At 44.5% G+C, this 19,723-nt stretch overlaps 2 protein-coding genes across 3 annotated transcripts in view; one reads left to right on the forward strand and one right to left on the reverse strand.

The window, feature by feature from the left end:
* Window positions 1–2,362, forward strand: part of NSF (N-ethylmaleimide sensitive factor, vesicle fusing ATPase) — a 116,142-nt gene extending 113,780 nt beyond the window's left edge. For both annotated transcript variants that reach the window (XM_019554256.1, XM_019554254.1), the window contains exon 21: window positions 598–2,362. In XM_019554256.1, coding sequence (XP_019409801.1) covers window positions 598–613 — 16 coding nt within the window. In that variant the 3' untranslated portion in view covers window positions 614–2,362. The remainder of the gene's footprint in view (window positions 1–597) is intronic.
* Window positions 2,363–8,245: 5,883 nt separating this feature from the next.
* WNT3 (Wnt family member 3) overlaps window positions 8,246–19,723 on the reverse strand; it is a 65,457-nt gene continuing 53,979 nt past the window's right edge. Inside the window, exons 3-4 of the mRNA XM_019553619.1 lie at window positions 11,014–11,279; window positions 8,246–8,725 (exon numbers count right to left, since the gene is read on the reverse strand). Coding sequence (XP_019409164.1) covers window positions 8,246–8,725; window positions 11,014–11,279 — 746 coding nt within the window. The remainder of the gene's footprint in view (window positions 8,726–11,013; window positions 11,280–19,723) is intronic.

A 19,723-nucleotide genomic window follows, 5' to 3' on the forward strand; every position in this document is an offset into this window, starting at 1 on the left:
TTTTAAAAGAGAATTTTAAATGCCATTCCATCCTCAGATGCATGGATATTTGTATGCATCTGAGGCAAGTGTTGGGCTCTTGAACATCAATGAGATGTTTTCTGAAATTTCCTTTTAGAACTTGCTCCACCTTCTATAATACAAGTGATTTCCTAGTGCTGGTAAAGACGTCTAAATACATTTTAATCCTATCTTTTTTTTTTTATTACCTCGGTTTCTTGGCTTGCTTGTTGATTGGAGATTAGGACTGTGACTTGGGTTGTTTGTTTGTTTGTTTGTGTTTTTTAAATTATAGAAAATCAGCTGTAACCCCCATGTGTCCATCTAATGTTGGGCTGCTACCTGTTGGCCACAATATTGTCTCCCTTTCCTCACCTTATGAAGAGGAAGTGTCCTGTCATGAAATAACTGGAAATATGGCTAAGCCCAGTGTTGACACCCTGACTTCTCAAAAGCCTACTCAAATGCACACAATGCAGTCTCTGTGCTGAAGGGTAGAAGCTTGCAGGACTGTCAGCCATGTATACTCTAGGTGTTTCAGTGTGCACCTGAGCTGCTTCAGATATCTCTTTCAAATGGTTTTGATCTGTTTTATAGTAATCTACTTGGCTGAGTGAAGATGGACCATATGCAGAGATCAGTGGCTGTGGAAGTGACCAAGCAAGAGAATACACACTGGGATCTTTGTTCATTTGTACAACATGCTGGATAAAGCAAAACGCTCACCCACCTTCAAAAAACCCACTTGCAGTTTGCATGTTTAGTGCAATACAATGTCCTCTTTTACTCAGTGTCTTAAATATTTTGATGTTTTGTGGAAGGTTCAGTCTCTTTTTAGAATTCTGTGCTTTTGTTTCTGTGCAGGCTAGGGTGCATTCTCACTCTGGTTTAGCATGGGAGAAATGCCCTATCAGCCCTTTAAGTCTTGGAACTAAAACTCATTTATGTCCAGCATTACGTTAATATCATAATCTGATACTGTTCCTATAGGAAAATAAGACCTACTTTTGACCTACTTCGGTAAAGTCTGTGGGTGTATTGAAATGCTACTTTGTGATATCCCCATTCTGACAGTAAATGCTTTTCTGTATAGTTGTCTTGTATGCTCTAATGAGATTGACTATCAATCCACATAGACAATACCATAACATTAAACAGTTGTTTTGGGCAAACAAAGAACTAGGATTGGCTTTTCTGTGATAATTCCCAAGTGCAAGGCAAGGCTCGGTGATATCCTAGAGGTTACATCCCTTTTCCTCTTGACATTGTACTTTTGTGGCCCGGTAGGAGAGTCTCCTGCTGCCACCAGTAGTGACTGGAGGGGGCAGTGATATACATTGATCAAAGCAGGGGCCCTGCTGTGAGTAGATGCACAAATTTAAAAATATCCAATACTTACAAAGCTTGAAAGAATTTTTTTCAGTGTAGAAATCTTTAGAATCTTAACATCAATTGAGTTTCAAAATTTTATTAAAAATAATTGATTGCAGTATTTGTGACTAGCACTGGTATTAATTAGTATATTCAAATTCTGCTTTCCTGGTGAGCTGCTAGGGCTGAAAACAGTCATGCTGTCTTTCTTCCCTTGCAAAGCAGGGTTCCAGGCTCTCCTTACTGAGCTTTGTATATGCTGCAGGAAATGTGTTGCCAGTGCATTCGCAAGTTTCCATTCTTGTACTGAAATAAAGGAATGTACCAACCTTGGCTATATAGCACCTGGCCAAGATGAGCCCCAGATGCGTTTTGCTGAGAACTGAGTGAGAATGTTCTTCTCTTGTTAAATTTAGCTCAGCTTATTTTGTACTGAGGTATGTGGAGCATGCTGCTGCATTTTCTTCACCCTCAGCTGGGTGAGGCAAGCAATCAAAGCCATTTTCAGGAACTTAAAGCCAGTGTGGCTTCCTGAGTTGCCTAGGCATGCTGCCAAGAGCCAGCAACTCAAACACCCAAAGAGGTTCAGAGCACCCTCCTTCTCTGGGAATGTCCTTTGACCCCATGGTTGAAGGCAAACCATTCTCTAGACCCTGCTGTGTATTTAGAGCAGAGTCGGAGAACCTGGTTGTGTATTTTAGCCTCTGTTCTTGATTTATTTTCCCTCAGTCAGCCGTGTTGTATTATGGTGACTTGTGAGTTCCAGTGGCCAGTATACCCTCTACCCCTTGTGTATGATCTTGCAACTTTCATTTGTTCCCTTCTTCCCCCAGCGTTGGTGAAAGCAGCACACATTAACTTATGTCTCAGAATAAATGATGTAAACATTTTTATTGTGTTTCTTTTGTCCAAAGCTGTATTGAGAAGCGTAAATATATGATTTAAATGCAAATTAATGGATGCAATAAAAGGCACAAATACCTGGAAAGACTTGGTAGATTGAACTGTCTTTTGGTGGAGGAGTGGGCCTGTGTCAAAAACTGGACACATGTAATGGTGAAGAAGTACTTGCCAGTACTAAGAAGGATGTCAAACAATATGTCCTAGCAGTAAATATTTTTAACTCCAGCAGGCCCTGCTTCCTTGCATACAAGAGTCCCAAAAGAGTTGGCTGAGAAAAATCACTGTCTCCCCCCCCCCCCAAAACTTAGTATTTAGTAAATCTTTGAATAGGGGTGGGGGGAGTCCAAAAGACTGGAGAAGTGCTAAAGTTGTAGCAGTGTTCAAAAGACAGAAGCAGGAAGACCTGCCTAATATAAGCTGGTTAGCCTGACATCTCATGCAAATTAAGAAAAAAGCTGATAGAGGATTCAGTTGATAAAGTAGTAAAGGACAGGAATATAATTAATGCCAGTCAGCATGGTTTCATGGAAAATAGGTCTTGTCAAACAAACCTGATTTCATTCTTTGAGATTACAAGTATGGTTGATATAGGCAACTGCATAGATATAATAGGCTTAGAATTTTGTAAGGTGTTTGACTTAATACTGCATGACATTCTGATTTTAGAAAAATAGCATTATACAATAGCATTGAAGCACATGTTAAATGGATTAAGAACTGGATAACTGACAGATCTCAAAGAGTACTTGTAAATGAGGAATCATCATGGCCTGTTAGAGTGTGCAGTGGTTCTAGAGGGACCAGTCCTAGGCCAGATGCTATTTAATGTTTTCACCCATGATCTGAATATAAATATATAATCGCTACTGATAACTTGCAGATGATGCCCAGATTTGCAAAATGGTAAATAATCCATACAGTCATATAGCAACAGATGCAGCTAGGAAAAATGGATGCAGGCTGTCTTTACAGAATGAAGGAACGTACTCAAGAGAACATGATACTGAAAGGCTTAAGGGATTGAAGTGGACAAATAACTTGATGTAGGCTCCCAGTACAATTCTGTGGTAAAAAGGGCTCACACAGTTGTTGAAAGTACAAATGGGTGAATCAGGGTTGGGGGCAGGGGATGATTTTGCCTTTGCATAGGACTATGGTGAAAATGATACTGGAATACTATATCTACTTTGAGTGTCATCATTGGAAAAAGATGTTGAAAAATGGGACGGGGTGCAGGAAAGGCTTGCAAAAATTAGGCAGAGTTTAGATAGCGAACAGCATGCACATTCACCTTTTTGCTGGGGGTGCAAATCTTAGACTGGGTTCTGCCATTTTTAAACCAGTTTCTGTGCAGTGATCTTCTGTTATGAGTTTAGACTGGTTTTGTGTGCTGAGCTTCTGTTAAGGGTATGAACTGGTTTCCAATCACTTATACTGGTAAAAGTGTAGTGTCTGTATCTGGCCTTAGATGTCAGTCTGTAGTTTATCCAAAAGAAGATCAATAGGCTGCTTCATTACAGAGAAAAGATGAACGGGTTCTTTAGAATTCAAGGGTTCTTTAGTCAAGCAGAGAAAGGCAAAACGGGGGCTAATGGCTGGAAGTCAAAAACCAGAGAAAGTCACATGAGAAATCAGGGAAAATGTTTAACTTTGAAGCTGCTGAACCTCAGGAGCAAACCACCAAAGGCAAAAGGTGGGCTCTCGCTCATGCATTCTCTCTCCTTCCCACCCCCCTCTCCCCTGAAAATATGCTTTAAGTCAAATACAAGTAAGGAGCTCACCAACAAGGGTAAACAAGTAAAATTCTCTGGCTTCAGATACAAAGGAGCTCAAAATAGTGATTTAATGGGTCCTGCTGACCTTAAGCTCTATGGGCATCTATACATGTGAGCTGGGGTGCAAGGGGTTTGCTTTAATTAGAGTGGCTCTGAGAGCTGCTGTAATTAAAGTGTCTGCAGTATCACGTATTCAGCTTCTCGCGCTTCAAAACGGCTTGTTCGAGCTTCAGTTACAGTACCCCCACCACCATTTTAAAAAGCAGGGGTGCTGAATAAATGTTATGCAGAGGCTGCTGGCACACTAATTAGCACACTCCAGCAGACTCTATTAATTAGCATGCATTGGAACAGAGCTTCATCACGTGTATAGGTGCCCTATGAATTTGAGCAGTCTATACACTTAATTGCTGCACAGGTTTAATCTGTTTGACACTTGAAGTTACTAAATAAGATCAATTTATCTTACTTACAGGTCTTTATCTGTGAAATTTCACCATAGAGACAGAGTTGAGGGGATCTCAGTAAGTTCTACCACCATGGTAGATTGTTCTCTTTAGCATCACTTTATAGGTCTTAATTGATGGGGTGATGTTTTCATGCAGCTGCCTATCTAAAGAGTTGGCTTCTCCTGCAGATACAATTTAGCACTGGCCTTAAAGAACACAAAGGCTCCATAACCAGTAAATCACACAGGCTCTCAAAGTCAATCAGTTTAAGATCATTTACCTTCTCTTTAATGTCTTACACAGAAAAAAACTGCAAGTTGAAATATATTTTTCTCCAAATATATATATTTATATAATATATACTCTTAGTTAACTCCAAGGTATATACATTGTGTAATAAATAAGGCTTATAAAAAGAGAAATTTTCTGAATATAAAATAAAAAAAATCAACAACTTCTACAATTTTGTACAAAACTTTGGATACAGCAGGTTGATGGGAAGGATTTTTCATTCAGTGCTAGAATATCTGGCTACAGTGAAAATGATTACAAGGTAATAAATGTGTTATTAAATACCTTTTTCTTGATTAAAACAAAAAGAAAAGACTTTTCCTTAAAGTTGGGTACTTGAAGTCTCCCCAGACACAAGATTTTAACGTATAACTTTTAAATAGAATGCACATTATAAGGCTGTTTATTTCCAAAATATGGAGGATTATTTTTATAACACTCCTGTAATTTTTTTCTTTCTTTTAAGGTAGAAAGTACTGTTGTTGGACTCCTGTGGCTTTGTTCTCATCTACAAGGGAATTTTCCAGCATAGCTATATCTGTTGCACTATAGCTATTCCAGTATATATTCCCATTTGGAACACTCTTCTGAAATAAAATGATGTTTATTTTAGATAGATAGATAGCTTAGCTGTAGTGGAATATACAGCCTGCTCTAAATCCTCTTCTGTGTCAGAAAATGTCCCTGAGCAGACAAGTCCTTGAAAAGCATCAGGCTGTTAAAGGCTAATTATATAACTTATCAGAGGGATCAGTGAGCTCTTCACTGGGAAGCACCTCCTTACCGTCACTTTTGAGGACATCTGCAGGAGCCCCACTAGTTTTTTGTCAGCAGCAGATTTTTTAAAGGAGGAGCAGAAAAGATTTTGGTCTGATTTTCTGGCCAGTCACAAAATTGAAATGAGTGGGCCATCTACTGTGTCCATCTACTATGTTCTGTGAGAACTGGATTTCTTCCCTTCTGCGCTGCCCTGAATCAGATAATGTACTACTTTTTTCACACAAGGGAAAGAAATTGGTGGAGAAGGGGACATTTCAGCATTAAAATGAGATTTTTTTAAAAATAGTTTCTGGGACAATTTGTCAAGGTTGAAGTTCGTCAATTTGCCAAGCATCAGATTGAAAAACGGAAGGTGGAGCAAAAGCAGTTCTACCAGGGAGGTACAACCTGGCTAAATCTTAGTGCCTCATCATCCATTTCTTGATTACAGGAGTAATCAATCTACCAGGCTCCTATAGCTGTAACAGGAGATAAGCTTTCTAATGTCAAGGTTTAATGTACTGTGGATACCTAGGGTTTTAGTTCAGATTCATGGCAATATGGTCCAAGGGAAGGTCAGAGGAATTCTCTGATCCATTCTATCTAGCTACTCCATGTGCCGGTAACATCTTATCTGCATGCCTTGGCTTCTGCAAAGTTGTTGAAATAGTCTCCAGCAGTAATATGTCATGGAACATGCATGTAGTCACGCATGCATCTCAAAGCTATCTATAAGGTTATAGATGTGCTAGCATCTGGGCTGAAGCCCTCATGTGAATGAATTACTAATGTTTCCATGCTCTACGCTAGTCTAATAGAAAGAAGACGACAGGTCTATCACTGCACCTCTGGTCCTAGCAATCAATTGTGCATCAGCTGCCCTAAATCAACATTAAGTGTTTATAATTCTTTCCTTTTGCTGGATAAAGTTGTGGATTGGTTATGATAGTTTGATGTGAGATGAGTACCAAAGAGGAATTTTAGGCCAAAGGGAGCCCCCATTCCATAGTTACTGCTACCCAGTCTTTTAGATCCCAGCATTAGAGAACATGTGGTATGTTGAATAACAGACTGGGGTAGGATAACCATTACCCATTGCTCTGTTAGTAGAAGATGGCTGGCAGGAGCCCAGGTAGAATGGGTAGTAGTACTGTTATTTTAAGAACTTTTGTTTTTTGTTTGTTTGTTTTTAAATATGTGCAAAGAAAAGGGATGAATTTATACAGATCAGACCTTGGACAACCTGGAAATAGAGTAACCCCTTCTTAAGAATAACATATATCAGCTATAGCATGGAAAGAATCCCAAAGCGGTTAAGGGAAAAGTTCCCATTTAGTGGGTCACGGTTTTACCACATATGCTCTGGTTTTTAGTCCATTTGTCCTCTGTCTGGTACCATGAGCACAAGCCTTGGCTCTGGAGTCTGTTCTTCCCAATGGAATTAAGGTGAATCTTAGTCATTTGCTTCACCTGCTTCTAGGAACCTTTAAGGTGAAGGGGAAAAAAATTAATAAGCCAACAGTTGTTGTTCACATGCTCACTTCAAACAGAAGCTGTTTTTCTATAGTGACTGCGTGGGATTCAAAGGATACCAGCTGAAGAGAACCCTGAGCCGGCTATTTGCTGCTTTACAGAATCTGTATGTTTTTAGATCATTTGCTCCTGCCATATGGAATATCCAGGCAAGGCAAATGGTGCTGACCCATCTCCTTGGGCCTCTTAGCACAGCCTAAGCATCTATACCGATTTGAATGTGCAGAAGCCGGAGAAAGGAGGAGCTAGTTCAATCAAATTCCTTTGCCAGGAATACCCTGACCTGAGAGCAGCAGAGGAGTTACGGATCCATAAAGCAGAAGCCTACATTTTTTCCCCTTGTATTTAGTTAAATCCATTCCTGCTTTAATACTAGGCAGTAATAAAAGGCAAATCCAGACCCCATAGCTGTGTGATAAGATCATCAGGCACTTATACCTGGAAGACTGTGCTATTGTCCCAATGCATTGCTGTCTCGACTCCAAACACCCTAGACTTGGGCCCTTCTCACACGTTCACTTTCAACCATTGGAAATCGTTGGAATATTATGATTATATTCAAGTGGGCACCTGCTATGGTGGTGTTACATGTTCACTTGCAAAAGTTACACGTCATTGAAATGTAGTGGCTTATTAAAGTTTGTGCATGTTAGGAGATAACCCTCACCTGAAAGGGAACAACTCTGTCATGCCATGGGGCACTTAGCATGTGTTAAACTGCTTGCATGTGCATCTGCTTGTGTTTTAACTGCACTGAGTGGGTGTTCAGTGTACAGCACCATCTTTACACTTCTCTGCAAATACATTTCCTGTTGATTCAGACCAGCCCCCTTCCCATCTCTAGAGTATGCTGTCTGTCATGACAGACAGAGCAGAACTAGTAAAAGTCCATAGATCTAGGCAGTAGATCTAGGTGGATGTGACTGGTCTCAACGCTAACTTGTCTGGTACTAGCCTGGAAGGCATACTGATCTTTCCTCTGCAGAACTAGATTTGTGGTTAGTGTCAGTTTTGAAGGGAATGTTTCTTTCTGCTATAACTAGCCAGGTGCTTTATGTTTTTCTATGACATCCTTTGAAGCGTGAGGGTGCTATATGGAGAAAGACCCCAGTGCCCCATTGCTCTGGCACAAGCTCCTTTCAGCTGGCCACCTACCTGTGGTGTTTACTTGCAGGTATGAACATCATAGACCCGGATGCATTCCTGGCAGCTCACATAGCAGCACCAGTGGAAGATGCAGTGGCACTTCTCTTTCCGCTTCTCAGTCCTGGTGTTGTGACCACGTCCACAGCACAGCAAGTCACAGCCATCGATCCCATGAGAAGTGACATTGCATGTTCTGTCCCGTGTCCCAAATGAGCCAGTCTCTGGGTTGGGCTCACAAAAGTTGGGAGAGTTCTCATAGTAAACCAGGTCCCGCTCTGTTGGAGGCTTGAAAAGGGCATACTTGGCACGCAGCGTTTCCACCCAGCCCCGGGACTCCCGGTGTTTCTCCACCACCATCTCTGAGGCACTGTCGTACTTATCCTTCAGGTAGTCACCAATAGCCCGAAAATCTGGCTGTGCCCACCAGCAGGTCTTAACCTCACAGCTTCCTGAGAGGCCATGACACTTGCACTTTAGGTGCATGTGATCCAGGATAGTCTGTCCAGAAAAAGCAGACAATCACACAAACTAACCCTCACTGACCTGGTTTTGTGTTCTCCCTTTTGTGACTGCATGCATTTAGACCTGAGGATGGATATGAGCTTTGCTCTGTGGTGATAGGGGACAAGACAAAAAGCAGTGGCCTCAAACTGCTGCAGAGAAAACTTAGGTTGCCAATTAGGAGGGACCTTTTTACTGTGAGGGTGGTTGAGCATTGAGACAGGCTACCTAGAGAAACTGTGGAATCTCCATTCTTGGAAGTTTTCAAGAACAGGTTGAGCAGACATTTGACTGGGCTGGTCTAGTCAAGGATGATCCTGCCTTGAGCAGGGGCTGGACTAGATGATCTTGTGATGCCCCTTCCAGTCCTACTTTCCTATGATCCTATAATATGAGTAAGGTTTGAGAACTGCAGACAGATTTCTAACCTCCCCTCCTCCCCCTTTCCTCCCCTCCCCACCCCGTGCCATCTCACCCCACCCCTGTACACTTAGCCCATCATAGAATTTAGCTGCACCAAGCTGGATCTTGGCCTTGCTAATAAGGGGCAGACAAGGAGGTAGGAGTCTGAGTCCCAGCTCTGCAGCAAGCTTACTGTGTGTCCTTGTGCAAATCATTTTGGGTTGAAACTTTCAAATTGATCCCTGTGTGGGAAGACAGGAGGAACTCCATCTTTGACTCATACTATTAACATTTTTAGTACTAAAAACCTATTTTAGATTTGGCAGAAATAACCCACATGAGCTAACTCTTAATTTTGATAAGTGAAGGGTGAAAGGCAAAAACATTTTCCCATTTTGGAAACACAAGTGCTTAATATGCACTAAAGGTCTGTAACTCCAGTGAGTTTGTCAATTTTATCCCCCTTGCACAGATGGGAAAACTAAGTCACAAAGCAGTTTAAGATTACATGATGAGGCTCCTGCAGTTCCCAGCCTTCCTACACACAGAGCCTGCTTTGCTTCCTGGATCTGCTGTTGGATCAAAAAGGGTTATGGACTTCTGTTTCTAGTTATGAGACTCTGCAATACATTTTCAAGATTGGCTCCAAAACAGTCACCTCAGTGTGGATCAGAAAATCACTGGTTTCTGTTAAAGTTGTGAGGCCTTTGGTTTAGGAAGGTTCTGCCAGTTTCTTGTAAAGGAGAAGATGACAAGTGAAAGCATGAATTAAATTAATTCAAGTGCCTCTCCTTGCAGGCATTTCTGTCTTCTGTGGCTGGATCATTAAAACCTGCACTGGAGCAACATCCTGCATTGTGTAGTAAACAATTTTGAAAACATTTGGGAACAAAGCATAACCAATAGTGGATTTCTGTATTCACTAATGCAGTGGTTCTCAACCAGGAGCCCAGGGTGTGGCCAGATCCTTTGAAGGGTGCACAAGGTGTGAGGAGATAAGCCAGGCTCATGCTTGTCCCTACCTGAATGATCCCCCACCTGCTGTTGCCCAGCCAGTACTGTAACATATAATATTTGTTTTTGAAATGAGGTGCCACTCAAGTCACAAACATTATGGAGGTGCCTCAGGTCCAAAAAAGTTAAGAACCACTGCACTACCTTTTTGGACGCGACTCCTTGCTTGCAAGAGATTTCACAAACTCAGTTTCAACAAGTTCTGTGTCCTTGAGTCTAAGTCTGATGATTTGAAATGAGGGAGGGCTCTGGTGACTACAGCTTGAGGATGGGTTGAAACTGAGTTTGTGAAATCTCTTGCAAGCAAGGAGTTGTGTGCTCCAGCTAGCACAGAGAGGAGTCATGCAGACTTCTCTCTACCACTTCCAGCCTTGCCACCTGCAGCGCTACAAGCCTGGCCTGCTGGCTGGTCATTCCCAACTGGGAAATGCTGGGGATGCAAATCATTGTGCTCTTCAAGTTATTTTTCCCTTGCTGACTCAGGAGTTAATAATCCCTTGGTCATTACATGGGGATATGGCTGACACTGTCTTGCAAGGAGAGTCACCCAGTCTCTCTTAACTGACGGAAGAGAATAGGGTTAGCATAGCCAGTTGTGCCAAACATATTACTCTGCTTCTTTGTCTCAATCTGGATGTGCCTGAATAGAGAGCAGCAGTGGGTCCATGTTCAGGGATGCTTATTGCTAATCCGGGGCTGCATGCAGAGCTCTCCAGTGCCCATTAATGAGCCAGGCCCTGATCCAACCCCCAGGAAGGCAGTGTTCCCATTCTCTGAAATGTTGTAGCAGCTGGATCAGGCCATCAGGTGTACAAAGAACTACAGTCTGCTCTGGTTTGTCACATGGGAGCTGGGGGAAAGGCACTCACCGTTCTGCCCGCTTCATTGTTGTGTCTGTTCATGGCAGATCGGGCATCTGGACGGTTCTCTCGGGCATCTGCAAACTCCCGGGAGACCAGCACGCCGAAGTCAGCATCTTCACTGCAACCACCCCATTTCCAGCCCTCACCCGGAGGTCCCTTGTGGTGCGAGTCACACCCGCAGATGGTGGAGGTGCCCTCAGCACAGGAGCGGGTGACAGCAAAAGCCACACCAGCTGAAGCAATGGCATGGACAAAGGCAGATTCTCGTGTGGCTGGGAACAGGAAAGAGCCCACAGGATTATCTGGTAGGACAATATACAGCCATTTCCCTGCCCCAGACCCAATCCCAAAGCCTGTGGATCCTGTTAGAAAGGGGGTTGTGTTTTTCACCTGTAATGGAAAATTAAATCCTGTTCCCACTCCCCTACTTCCCCCCAGATTAGCATGGCTTGGTGCTAGGGAACAGACTGGTGCTTTGGATATATGCAGAGGGAAATATCAGTGGGTGAGACAACCCCACGAAGACTCCAGGTCTGGAGTTCACACTTCCCAGTTGAAGTTCACATATTTGAAAAGTTCAGAAGAAAGTCACAAGAACAATTGTGATCCAGAAATCCGCTGTCCACGGGAAAAAGAAAAGAGCTCAGTCTGTTCAGCTTCTCTTGGATCCATTTAAGCGGTGACTTGATCAGAGTTTGTAGGGTCCTAGACAGGGAACTGATTTCTGACAACAGGGGCTCTTTAATCCCTCAGATGGAGGCAGAACAAAATCTAACATCTGAAACCAAAGTCTAAGCAAAACCAGACTAGGAATCAGCCCCACATTTTTAGCAATAATGGCTGTTGATCATTAGAAAACATGTGACTTAGGAATTCTCTGTCCTTCAGAGTCTTTAAATCAAGCCTAGATGCCTTGCAGAAAGACTGGATTTCATCCAGAAATTATATAAACCCAGCATCACAGTCCAAACGCTAAGATTCTGTGTTACATTGGAGGCTCAAATGGAGAGTTGTTGGGCTCATGGGCACTTGGTTTGTTTTAAGAAGTGGTCTTTCATATTTAAGTCTTGGACATCTCATTGATAAAGTGGGATCCTGAAGTAAAGGAGCTGATGGGAAAATATCTTCCCTGAAACAGAATACAAGTAGGTACTTGGAGAAAGTGCATGTTCTAGGTAGAAGGCCAAGGAGAAGCAATCTTCTGGGCTCTGCAAAGGCTTTAAGGTAAAACTCCCACTGCTTTGCTTCCATGAATGCTTCCAGATACTAAGGGAATGCAAAAGGTTTATGCAAAAGCCAGAGAACAAACTAAACCTAGTGCAATGATGTTTAAACTGCTGAATACCTGTGGTGAAATGCTAATGAGACATCTCTGAATCTGAATCAAGCCAAGTGAGATCAGTGAGGAGGGGCAGAGGGGTTGTCTTGCTACTGCTGTGTGATGATGACATCCAAGGGCAAGACTACTGGCTCTCTTGCTCCCTAGAAAACTTGAGATGTCAGTGCTCTGTAGTGCTAGAGAATGGAGATGACAGTGTCACTTGGAGGGAACAGTGTGGGGACAAGAAGTTCAGCTATGGCCTTGGGCAAGTCACCTTCACTGTCTCATCTCCCCTCCATGGTTCAGAAATACACATGGAATTCCTGTGTAACCCCAGACAGAGTCTCTCTTAGCTACAAGGCTCTCACAATGTTGTTAAGCTAGTCACATCCATGAAACAAAACTCAACAACTGCACAGGAGGCTTCAGCTTCCAGAGGTCAGCTAGTTCCTGTTTGTTGCTAAGGTAAAGCTTGTTGTTTCACAAAAAGGACTAATTTTTCCTCACCCAGCACGAGGCTGACCTAAGTCTTAAAAAATGTTTCTGCACAGTCAAGGGGAGATTATGCCAAGGGATTTCTGGGATGCCACTGTGGGTAAGAATGTAATGCTATCTCCATGCACTTTATACTACTAAATGTCACCCCCTATCTCCTACTCCAATTCTCAAGGTAATCCGGTTCCTCCTGTATAATATACTCATCCTCCCATGTACCGCTGTATTAGATGCTTTGTTGAAGTCCATATAGACTAGCAATCCACCTCATTTCTCTTGTCTAGAAAATCAGTTTATTTTATCAAAGTGAGAGATCAGGTTAGTCTGGAATGCTCTATTCTTTATCTCACGATTCATGAGGTCATGGACTTCATGTTGTATATCATACCTGTTCCCCTTCAGTCCATGTCTTCAAGTATTTTTTCCTTTGTTCTAAAGCCTTGCCTAGCACTGAGGGCAGACTGAGCCACAATCACTTTTGACCCTTCTTAAATGTAGGCACTACCTTTACTCTTCTCCAATCGTATGGTGCCATATCTAACTTGAGGAATTTATCAAAAATTGCTCCTTTTAAACCTGCTCTTTCATGTGCCAGCTCATTCAGACCTCCGAAACAGATTATCTGGTCTCCCAGACTTGAGTGCATTGAGCAATTTTAGGTTTTGCTTCCACCTCAGATGTACTAACTTCCATATATATTCCCATTAGTCATTTGACTTCCTCCCTTTTGCCCACCTCCTACATCCTCCTCACTGAGGTATTTCTTTAGTGTCTGGGCAACACTTGTATTATCTTCTGCCTACACCAAGAAGATTTCTGGAGCTAAAGTAGTGGCTTGTGTCCTGGCCTTCTGATGTCCGCAGCTACCATTCACTGTAGATATTAGGGCCACTGAAGCTGGCATAGTGCTGTCTTGGCTCAACCATGTGGAGATAAAAAGGAGTAAATGTATATGAGAGCAAAACCTTGAATGAAACAGAGACGGATTACTCCACAACTAAGAAAGAGCTGCTGGTAGTGGCGACCTTCTCCAGATGCCATCATTTCCTGGGTAGATCATTCATTCAGAAGGTTCCATAATTTCTATGAATCCATAAGGATTCATGGAAATTAGCTAGCTAGTAGCCCAGTACTGGCCCAGTAGCTTTGAACAGCTGATTCAGCTACACTACTGGATTAGATACCAGAGAGGCAGAACACTAAGCTGATGCCCTGAACAGGAACCCAAGCCTGGACAACATCAACCAGGAGACCAGAAATAGAAAAATACCAGCTTAACAAAAGCCTTTACCCCAGAAGACAGGGTCATCAGTGATGGAGGAGAAGCCCCACTTCAGGACAGAAGGAGCCAAAAGTTTGAAAGAGACACAAACCACAGACCCAGTGGTTTCCTGTCTGAGGCACTGGAAGGCAGGAGGGATTTCTAGATCTTCTGGAACAGGTCCTGGCAGACCTAGGCACCTCTCAACAGAAAATCCACATCTGAATTCCACCAGGAGCAAGCATACTTGAAAGCTCTGGTGTATATGGGTCAATGCACTTAACCAGTGATCCTGAGGGTCAGTTCCTGACACCCAGAAGTCATCACGTGGCAGGGGCACTGGCATTAGAGAAGCTTGCCAAAAGTGTTCAGTCTTGGATACTGTTGGCCTGGTTGGTGCAGGCGTGTCAAGGACCAGGTCATTCTACATCGGCACACTGCAGTTACCCTCTCTTGAATGATGTTCTAGAAGTTCTTCTTCAGGTAGGCAGGGATTCATCCACTCCCTGATCATAAAACACTAGATGGTTGCTAATGCGCAAAAGAAGCTTGTCTATCAGTACAGTACTCCTCCTCTCCTGCGGAGGTCTCAGAAGTTCAGCTTTTTAGTCCTGCATATTCCAAGAGATGTGTGACATCCTGGAGGTAAATAAGACCGACACTACACCTTATCACCGACAGTCAGACAGCCTGGAGAAATATCCCAATTGTACACTGTCAACTGAATTGGCATCTCTAACAGACATCAGCAAAACTGGGATAGCTTACTTCCCTGTCCTGATAACTGACAGGACTAGTGTGTGATGTCCCAAGGTACACACCACATGTGATGTTTGGGCATGAGCTTACCCTCCCTGGTAAAATTGCCGAATAGGTCAGAAATGAGAGAAGTGTTTGTTGATCCCTTAGCAGAGGGATACTTAGCACAGATGGAAGTATGGGCAGATCTAGGATTATCAAGAAGGGGGTGCAAATGGTGAAGTACTAAGGGTCTAGGGCTATATTATTCAGTTTAAGATCAAAGCAAAAACAAATATGCACATTCCAATAAAGATATTAACTTGCTATGTCATATCATGCATAAAAACCACAACTAGGCAAAAATTATCAAAATACATTGTTTCATTAGTCCTGTAGTCATTAGAATTCAATGTGCATCTCTTTTAGATTCATCAAACAAAATATAGCCTTCTTGAACACCTTGACAGTGCAGCCAATGCCTCACAGAAAGTTATTTCTACACCTGAGTTAATGTTTTTAACTAGAATTAAAAAAAATAGTCTGCAGAGCTGTGAAATAGGAGCTGCTAACAAATAGAAGAAATGCATGAGAAAGGATGGCTTGATTAGTGGACCATCAACAATAAAAAGGAGAGAGGGTCATTAACACCTGCAGAATTAAGAGTTTAGAAGGAATCAGGTAAGTTGCAATGAGCCATGAAGTCAAATGACTCTCTTGCTGCTGTCTGAACAGAGATGCTGTTGCCAATGCCAGGCAATTGGATTTAAACTTTGGATGGACCGGGAATCAAAAGGTGGAGGGGGGAGGGGCATGGAAGGGGTGCAGCTGTACCAATGCATCCCTCCTGGATCCAGCCCTGGCTGGAAGGAATCGTCAGTACAATCAGCAAAGTAAGAAAACATTGATCACCCAGAGACAGAAGGGACACTACCATTTATGGGAGTTTGCCCAGAAGTGCTTGCAGCATGATGGGTATGGGCCAGGAATCACAGAAAAAGGAGATGTCGGGATGCTAAGCTGCAAGAGAAGCACAAGGGTCCAGGCAAGGGTGATCAGCAGAGCTGGCAGAGATACTCTGTGAACTCTCCTTTTTCTGGGTGGGAACACCTCAACAGGATACACATCTGGTTTATACAGGTATTTAAGTATAATACCTGCCTCCCACTGAACTCATACCAACCTTAACCCTGTTCCTCCAGAGCTGGCAATGGTCCAGTGCATTCGCTGCATTAGGTGCTACAGTACTTAATGGTGGAGGGCTTTGGTGACATTGCTTGGCAGAGCTGTGATTACAATGAGACGTGGAGGTCTAACCTCTATCCTCTGGCCCCTGACCTCATACTCAAAGGAAAACAGTGCATGTGTGCCGGGAGAGGCCTGACAGCTCTCATCATGGTTGTGAGGTCCATAGGCTATTGCAGTGCATGGAAATCTGCCTGCCATGGGACCACCAGGAGTGGGTTGGATGGGTAAGTGAAAGCACGGGCTAGATGTATGTGAGGGTGCTGTTTCCATGTAATAGGTCAAGTGGTTGAGTGTAGAGTACGTGGGAGTGGTCCATCTGTGCTGGATAGCAAATAGACAAGGGCGCACTGGATTATTGCTCAAAGAGGGCGGAGTTAAGTTGATGTTGGTGTGTACCTTTACTTCCCCCCCGATTTTTCCAAGGTTTTTTTTTTTTTAAGTCGCAAAGCTCAGTCTCTGAGGACCGAGCACTGGATTTGCATGTCAAACTCCTCAGTTCTAGCCTCAACTCCGCAGCTGTCTACTGACCTCAGGGACACTCAGGGAAATGGAGTCACCAACTTATGCCCTACTCTTCCCCACTATGAAGTGAGGATGATGGTGTCTCAGTTTGCAGTGTGGCTGTGAGAGTTGAAGAGTACTGTAGCATGCTGTAGAGCATGCTGAATGCACAGAAAAAGAAACCCAGCTTTTAAGTGACCTGAGTATCTGTCCCCGTGGATGAATGGGCTCTAACCAGAGTACTGTTATGGCAAGAGTTGCCAGATAGCACAATTGCACAGAGTTTTATTTTCAGTTTTCTTTTCTGTAGACAAGAGAGTCTGTAGTCTCTGAGGAAGTGCTGTTTTGTTGTGTGTTGGTTATATCAGTGGTGGCCAGCTTTTTGACTGGTGTGCCACATATTAGCCATGAATCCTACCTGCATGCCACCCCAATCCCTTTCCCACAGCCCAGTTGGCTGCTTTGCTTTCTTCTCCTTGCCTTGTGCTCCCTGTCCAATCTGCTGCTCGGCTTTCTGCTCCCTGCCCTATTTGCCAGTGTGCTGCCTGTCTCTTCCCTGTCTGCTGCAAGCCACATGCAGAGCCTGCTCATGCCACTTGAGGCACATGTGCTGTAGACTGGCAATTCCTGGGTTATGCAGCCATCCTTTTAGGGAGAAGCTGTGTTCTCCACTTTATGCTCCAAATGTGGGGACAGTCTGTGGGACTGAGCATTGATTGGTAGCCTGAGCTTTCTACGAAAGGGGATGGCCTGTATGCTGCATGCCTGCCTTTTTCCTAGGTCTGCCATTTTGTGTCGGTGTGAACAGAAAACGCATGTTGGAGGAGAACCAAGCTCCCAGCCTGCGTTCTGTGTACACGAGGTAGAAGAAGTTCTGGCTACAGCCATGTTTAATCAGGGTTATTTCTGTCTACCTTAGCAGCTATTTTGCCAGGAGCTGTGCTCAAGGGCTATCAGCTGAGATTTGGTAGCCACAGGTTGGTGGGGAAGACAACAGAGGTTCCCAGGGCGGGAGAAGGGCCTGGAAATACAAACGAAAAGACTTGAAAACCTCCACTAGGCCTGCACAAGGAGTTGGGAGAATTTCCCAGCAATGAAATGAGCGAGCAAAGTTCCCAGAACCAGGGGAGGGGCCAGGGAGGGAGGATTAGAGAGATCTTGACAGTGCACCACTGCGACTGTCTCCCAGCCAGGCCCGTTACCTGCTGGGACGCTCAATTTGCCATTGTTCCCTCAGTGTCACACTATATTACCAGCATAATGTGGAATGTTTCCGCCGGCCAGCGTACCCACGGCACAGAGAGCTGGCATTCCCCAAGAGCACCTCGTAGCAACGGGGCAGTGTTCCCCTGTCCTGCCGTCACCCTCCAATCCCGCCAGCCGGGCTGGGAAATCCCTATTGATGGCTCTCCCCCAGCCCCCACCCGGATCAGAATGGCTAAAGGGCGTGTGAATGGTGCAGCAATTTGAAACGACTGCAGCGCTGGGACGGTATCACTCCCCCTGCCTCACAGTAGGGGAGGAAGCTTAGCTCTTTCTCATCAGTATAAGCTTATTTTGCTCTCTCCCTCTCTCTCTTCCCTCCCCCTCCCCTTAAGTCTCTGGAGTTTATATCAAGGCTGCCCCCTGATCCCACACACCTCTGTTTAGATGCAAATGACCACAAGCATCATGGCTGAGAAAAGCCACGGGTTATCTCGGTGCTGTCTGCCTTTTCACAGCTCGTGCCACAGACTCTGCGCCCTTCTGCCTAGCCCAGCAAGGGCCTATGGCCAGCCCACTTCCAGCTCTCTTCCACCGTACAGTCTGAACCCACTGTCATCTTGCTAACAGGAGCTGGGCACCTCCTATAGGTGCCTCAGGCTGCAGCTGCCTTGAGGTAACTGGACCCCCTGGGCTAAAGGAAGTGTGTGTGTGCATGTATATGTGGGTGTGTGAGTGTGGATGCCCCAGAAGGACAAAGAGTGAAAAATCCAGCTGTTCTGTAAGGGGCAGGGAGGGGAGCAAAGCTGATTTTCCAGAGAGCTTAGCATGTTGGGAACAGGTTGGTGGCTGAGCACTATTGAGTCTGGCCCGCAGCATGTAAAATCCCAGAGGTGAGGGGGCCAGGGCCACTGGGAGAGGTTGTCCTCCAATCTGGTTGCTGCTGGTTCTCTTCACCTTGCTCTGGTTCCTTTCGTAAGTACCCCTAACGCCTCTACAGCTTCCTCTCAGAAGCACTAACTCTTCTTAGCTCACAGGTGCAGACACCCAGGTGCTGGGCAGAGAAGGGCCCCCCGCCCAAGGTTGTGCAGCAAGTCAGTGGAAGACCTAGGAAGGGGAGTGACTCCCAGCCCCATGCTCCCATACCATGTCTTCTCAGAAGCAAGACTTTGGTGGCATCTGGTCCTTGTTCCTTGTGAATAAGGGCTCGCTATAGCCCTAGCACTACAAGAGTCCCAAGCAGAGAAGTGAGATTAAATAAAAATATCAGAGGGGTCTATACTCTGCTGCATTTGGACAGGGACTTGCAGGATGCTGCCCACAGCACCTGAGCACAGCTAGGGACGAGTGCTGCACTGGAGGGCTGGGGAGCCCCATCAAAAGCAAGGGACCAAAGTGATACTGCGGCCTTCAGTTTCTTGGCCAGGTGGAGGAGACTGGAGCTGCCTCATAGGAACATTTAATATGCTTCTCTACTCTGGCAAGTCCTAGCTAAAAGGGAGGCGCACACCCAATGGCAGGGAGGGGCCATCACCAGGGAGGATTATACTGCAGTTGCTCGGGGCTGCAGGGGGGTAGTCAGGAAGGCCAAGGCAGAGATGGAACTGGGACTAGCTTCCCGGATCAAGGACAAGAAGAAGTCCTTTTTTAAATATACAGGGGACAAAAAGAAGGTACCAGGTAACATGGAGCCCCTGCAGGACACGCTAGGAAATTTGGTCATTACACCATATGACAAAGCCAACATACTTAATTATTTCTTTACCTCCATTTTCCTGAGCAGAGACCAGAACAGCCCCCCTCAGGCCCCAGGGGAGATGCACCTAGGCCAAGGGTCAGGGAGATCTAGTCAGGGAACTTCTGGAGGGACTGGATGTATGCATATCAGCTGGTCCGGATGATCTGCACCCCAGAGTACTGAGGGAATTGGCTGAGGTCATTGCGGGACC

This window comes from Crocodylus porosus, unplaced genomic scaffold, assembly GCF_001723895.1.
Source record: "Crocodylus porosus isolate Cpor-Errol unplaced genomic scaffold, CroPor_comp1, whole genome shotgun sequence".
Taxonomy (NCBI): Eukaryota; Metazoa; Chordata; order Crocodylia; family Crocodylidae; genus Crocodylus; species Crocodylus porosus.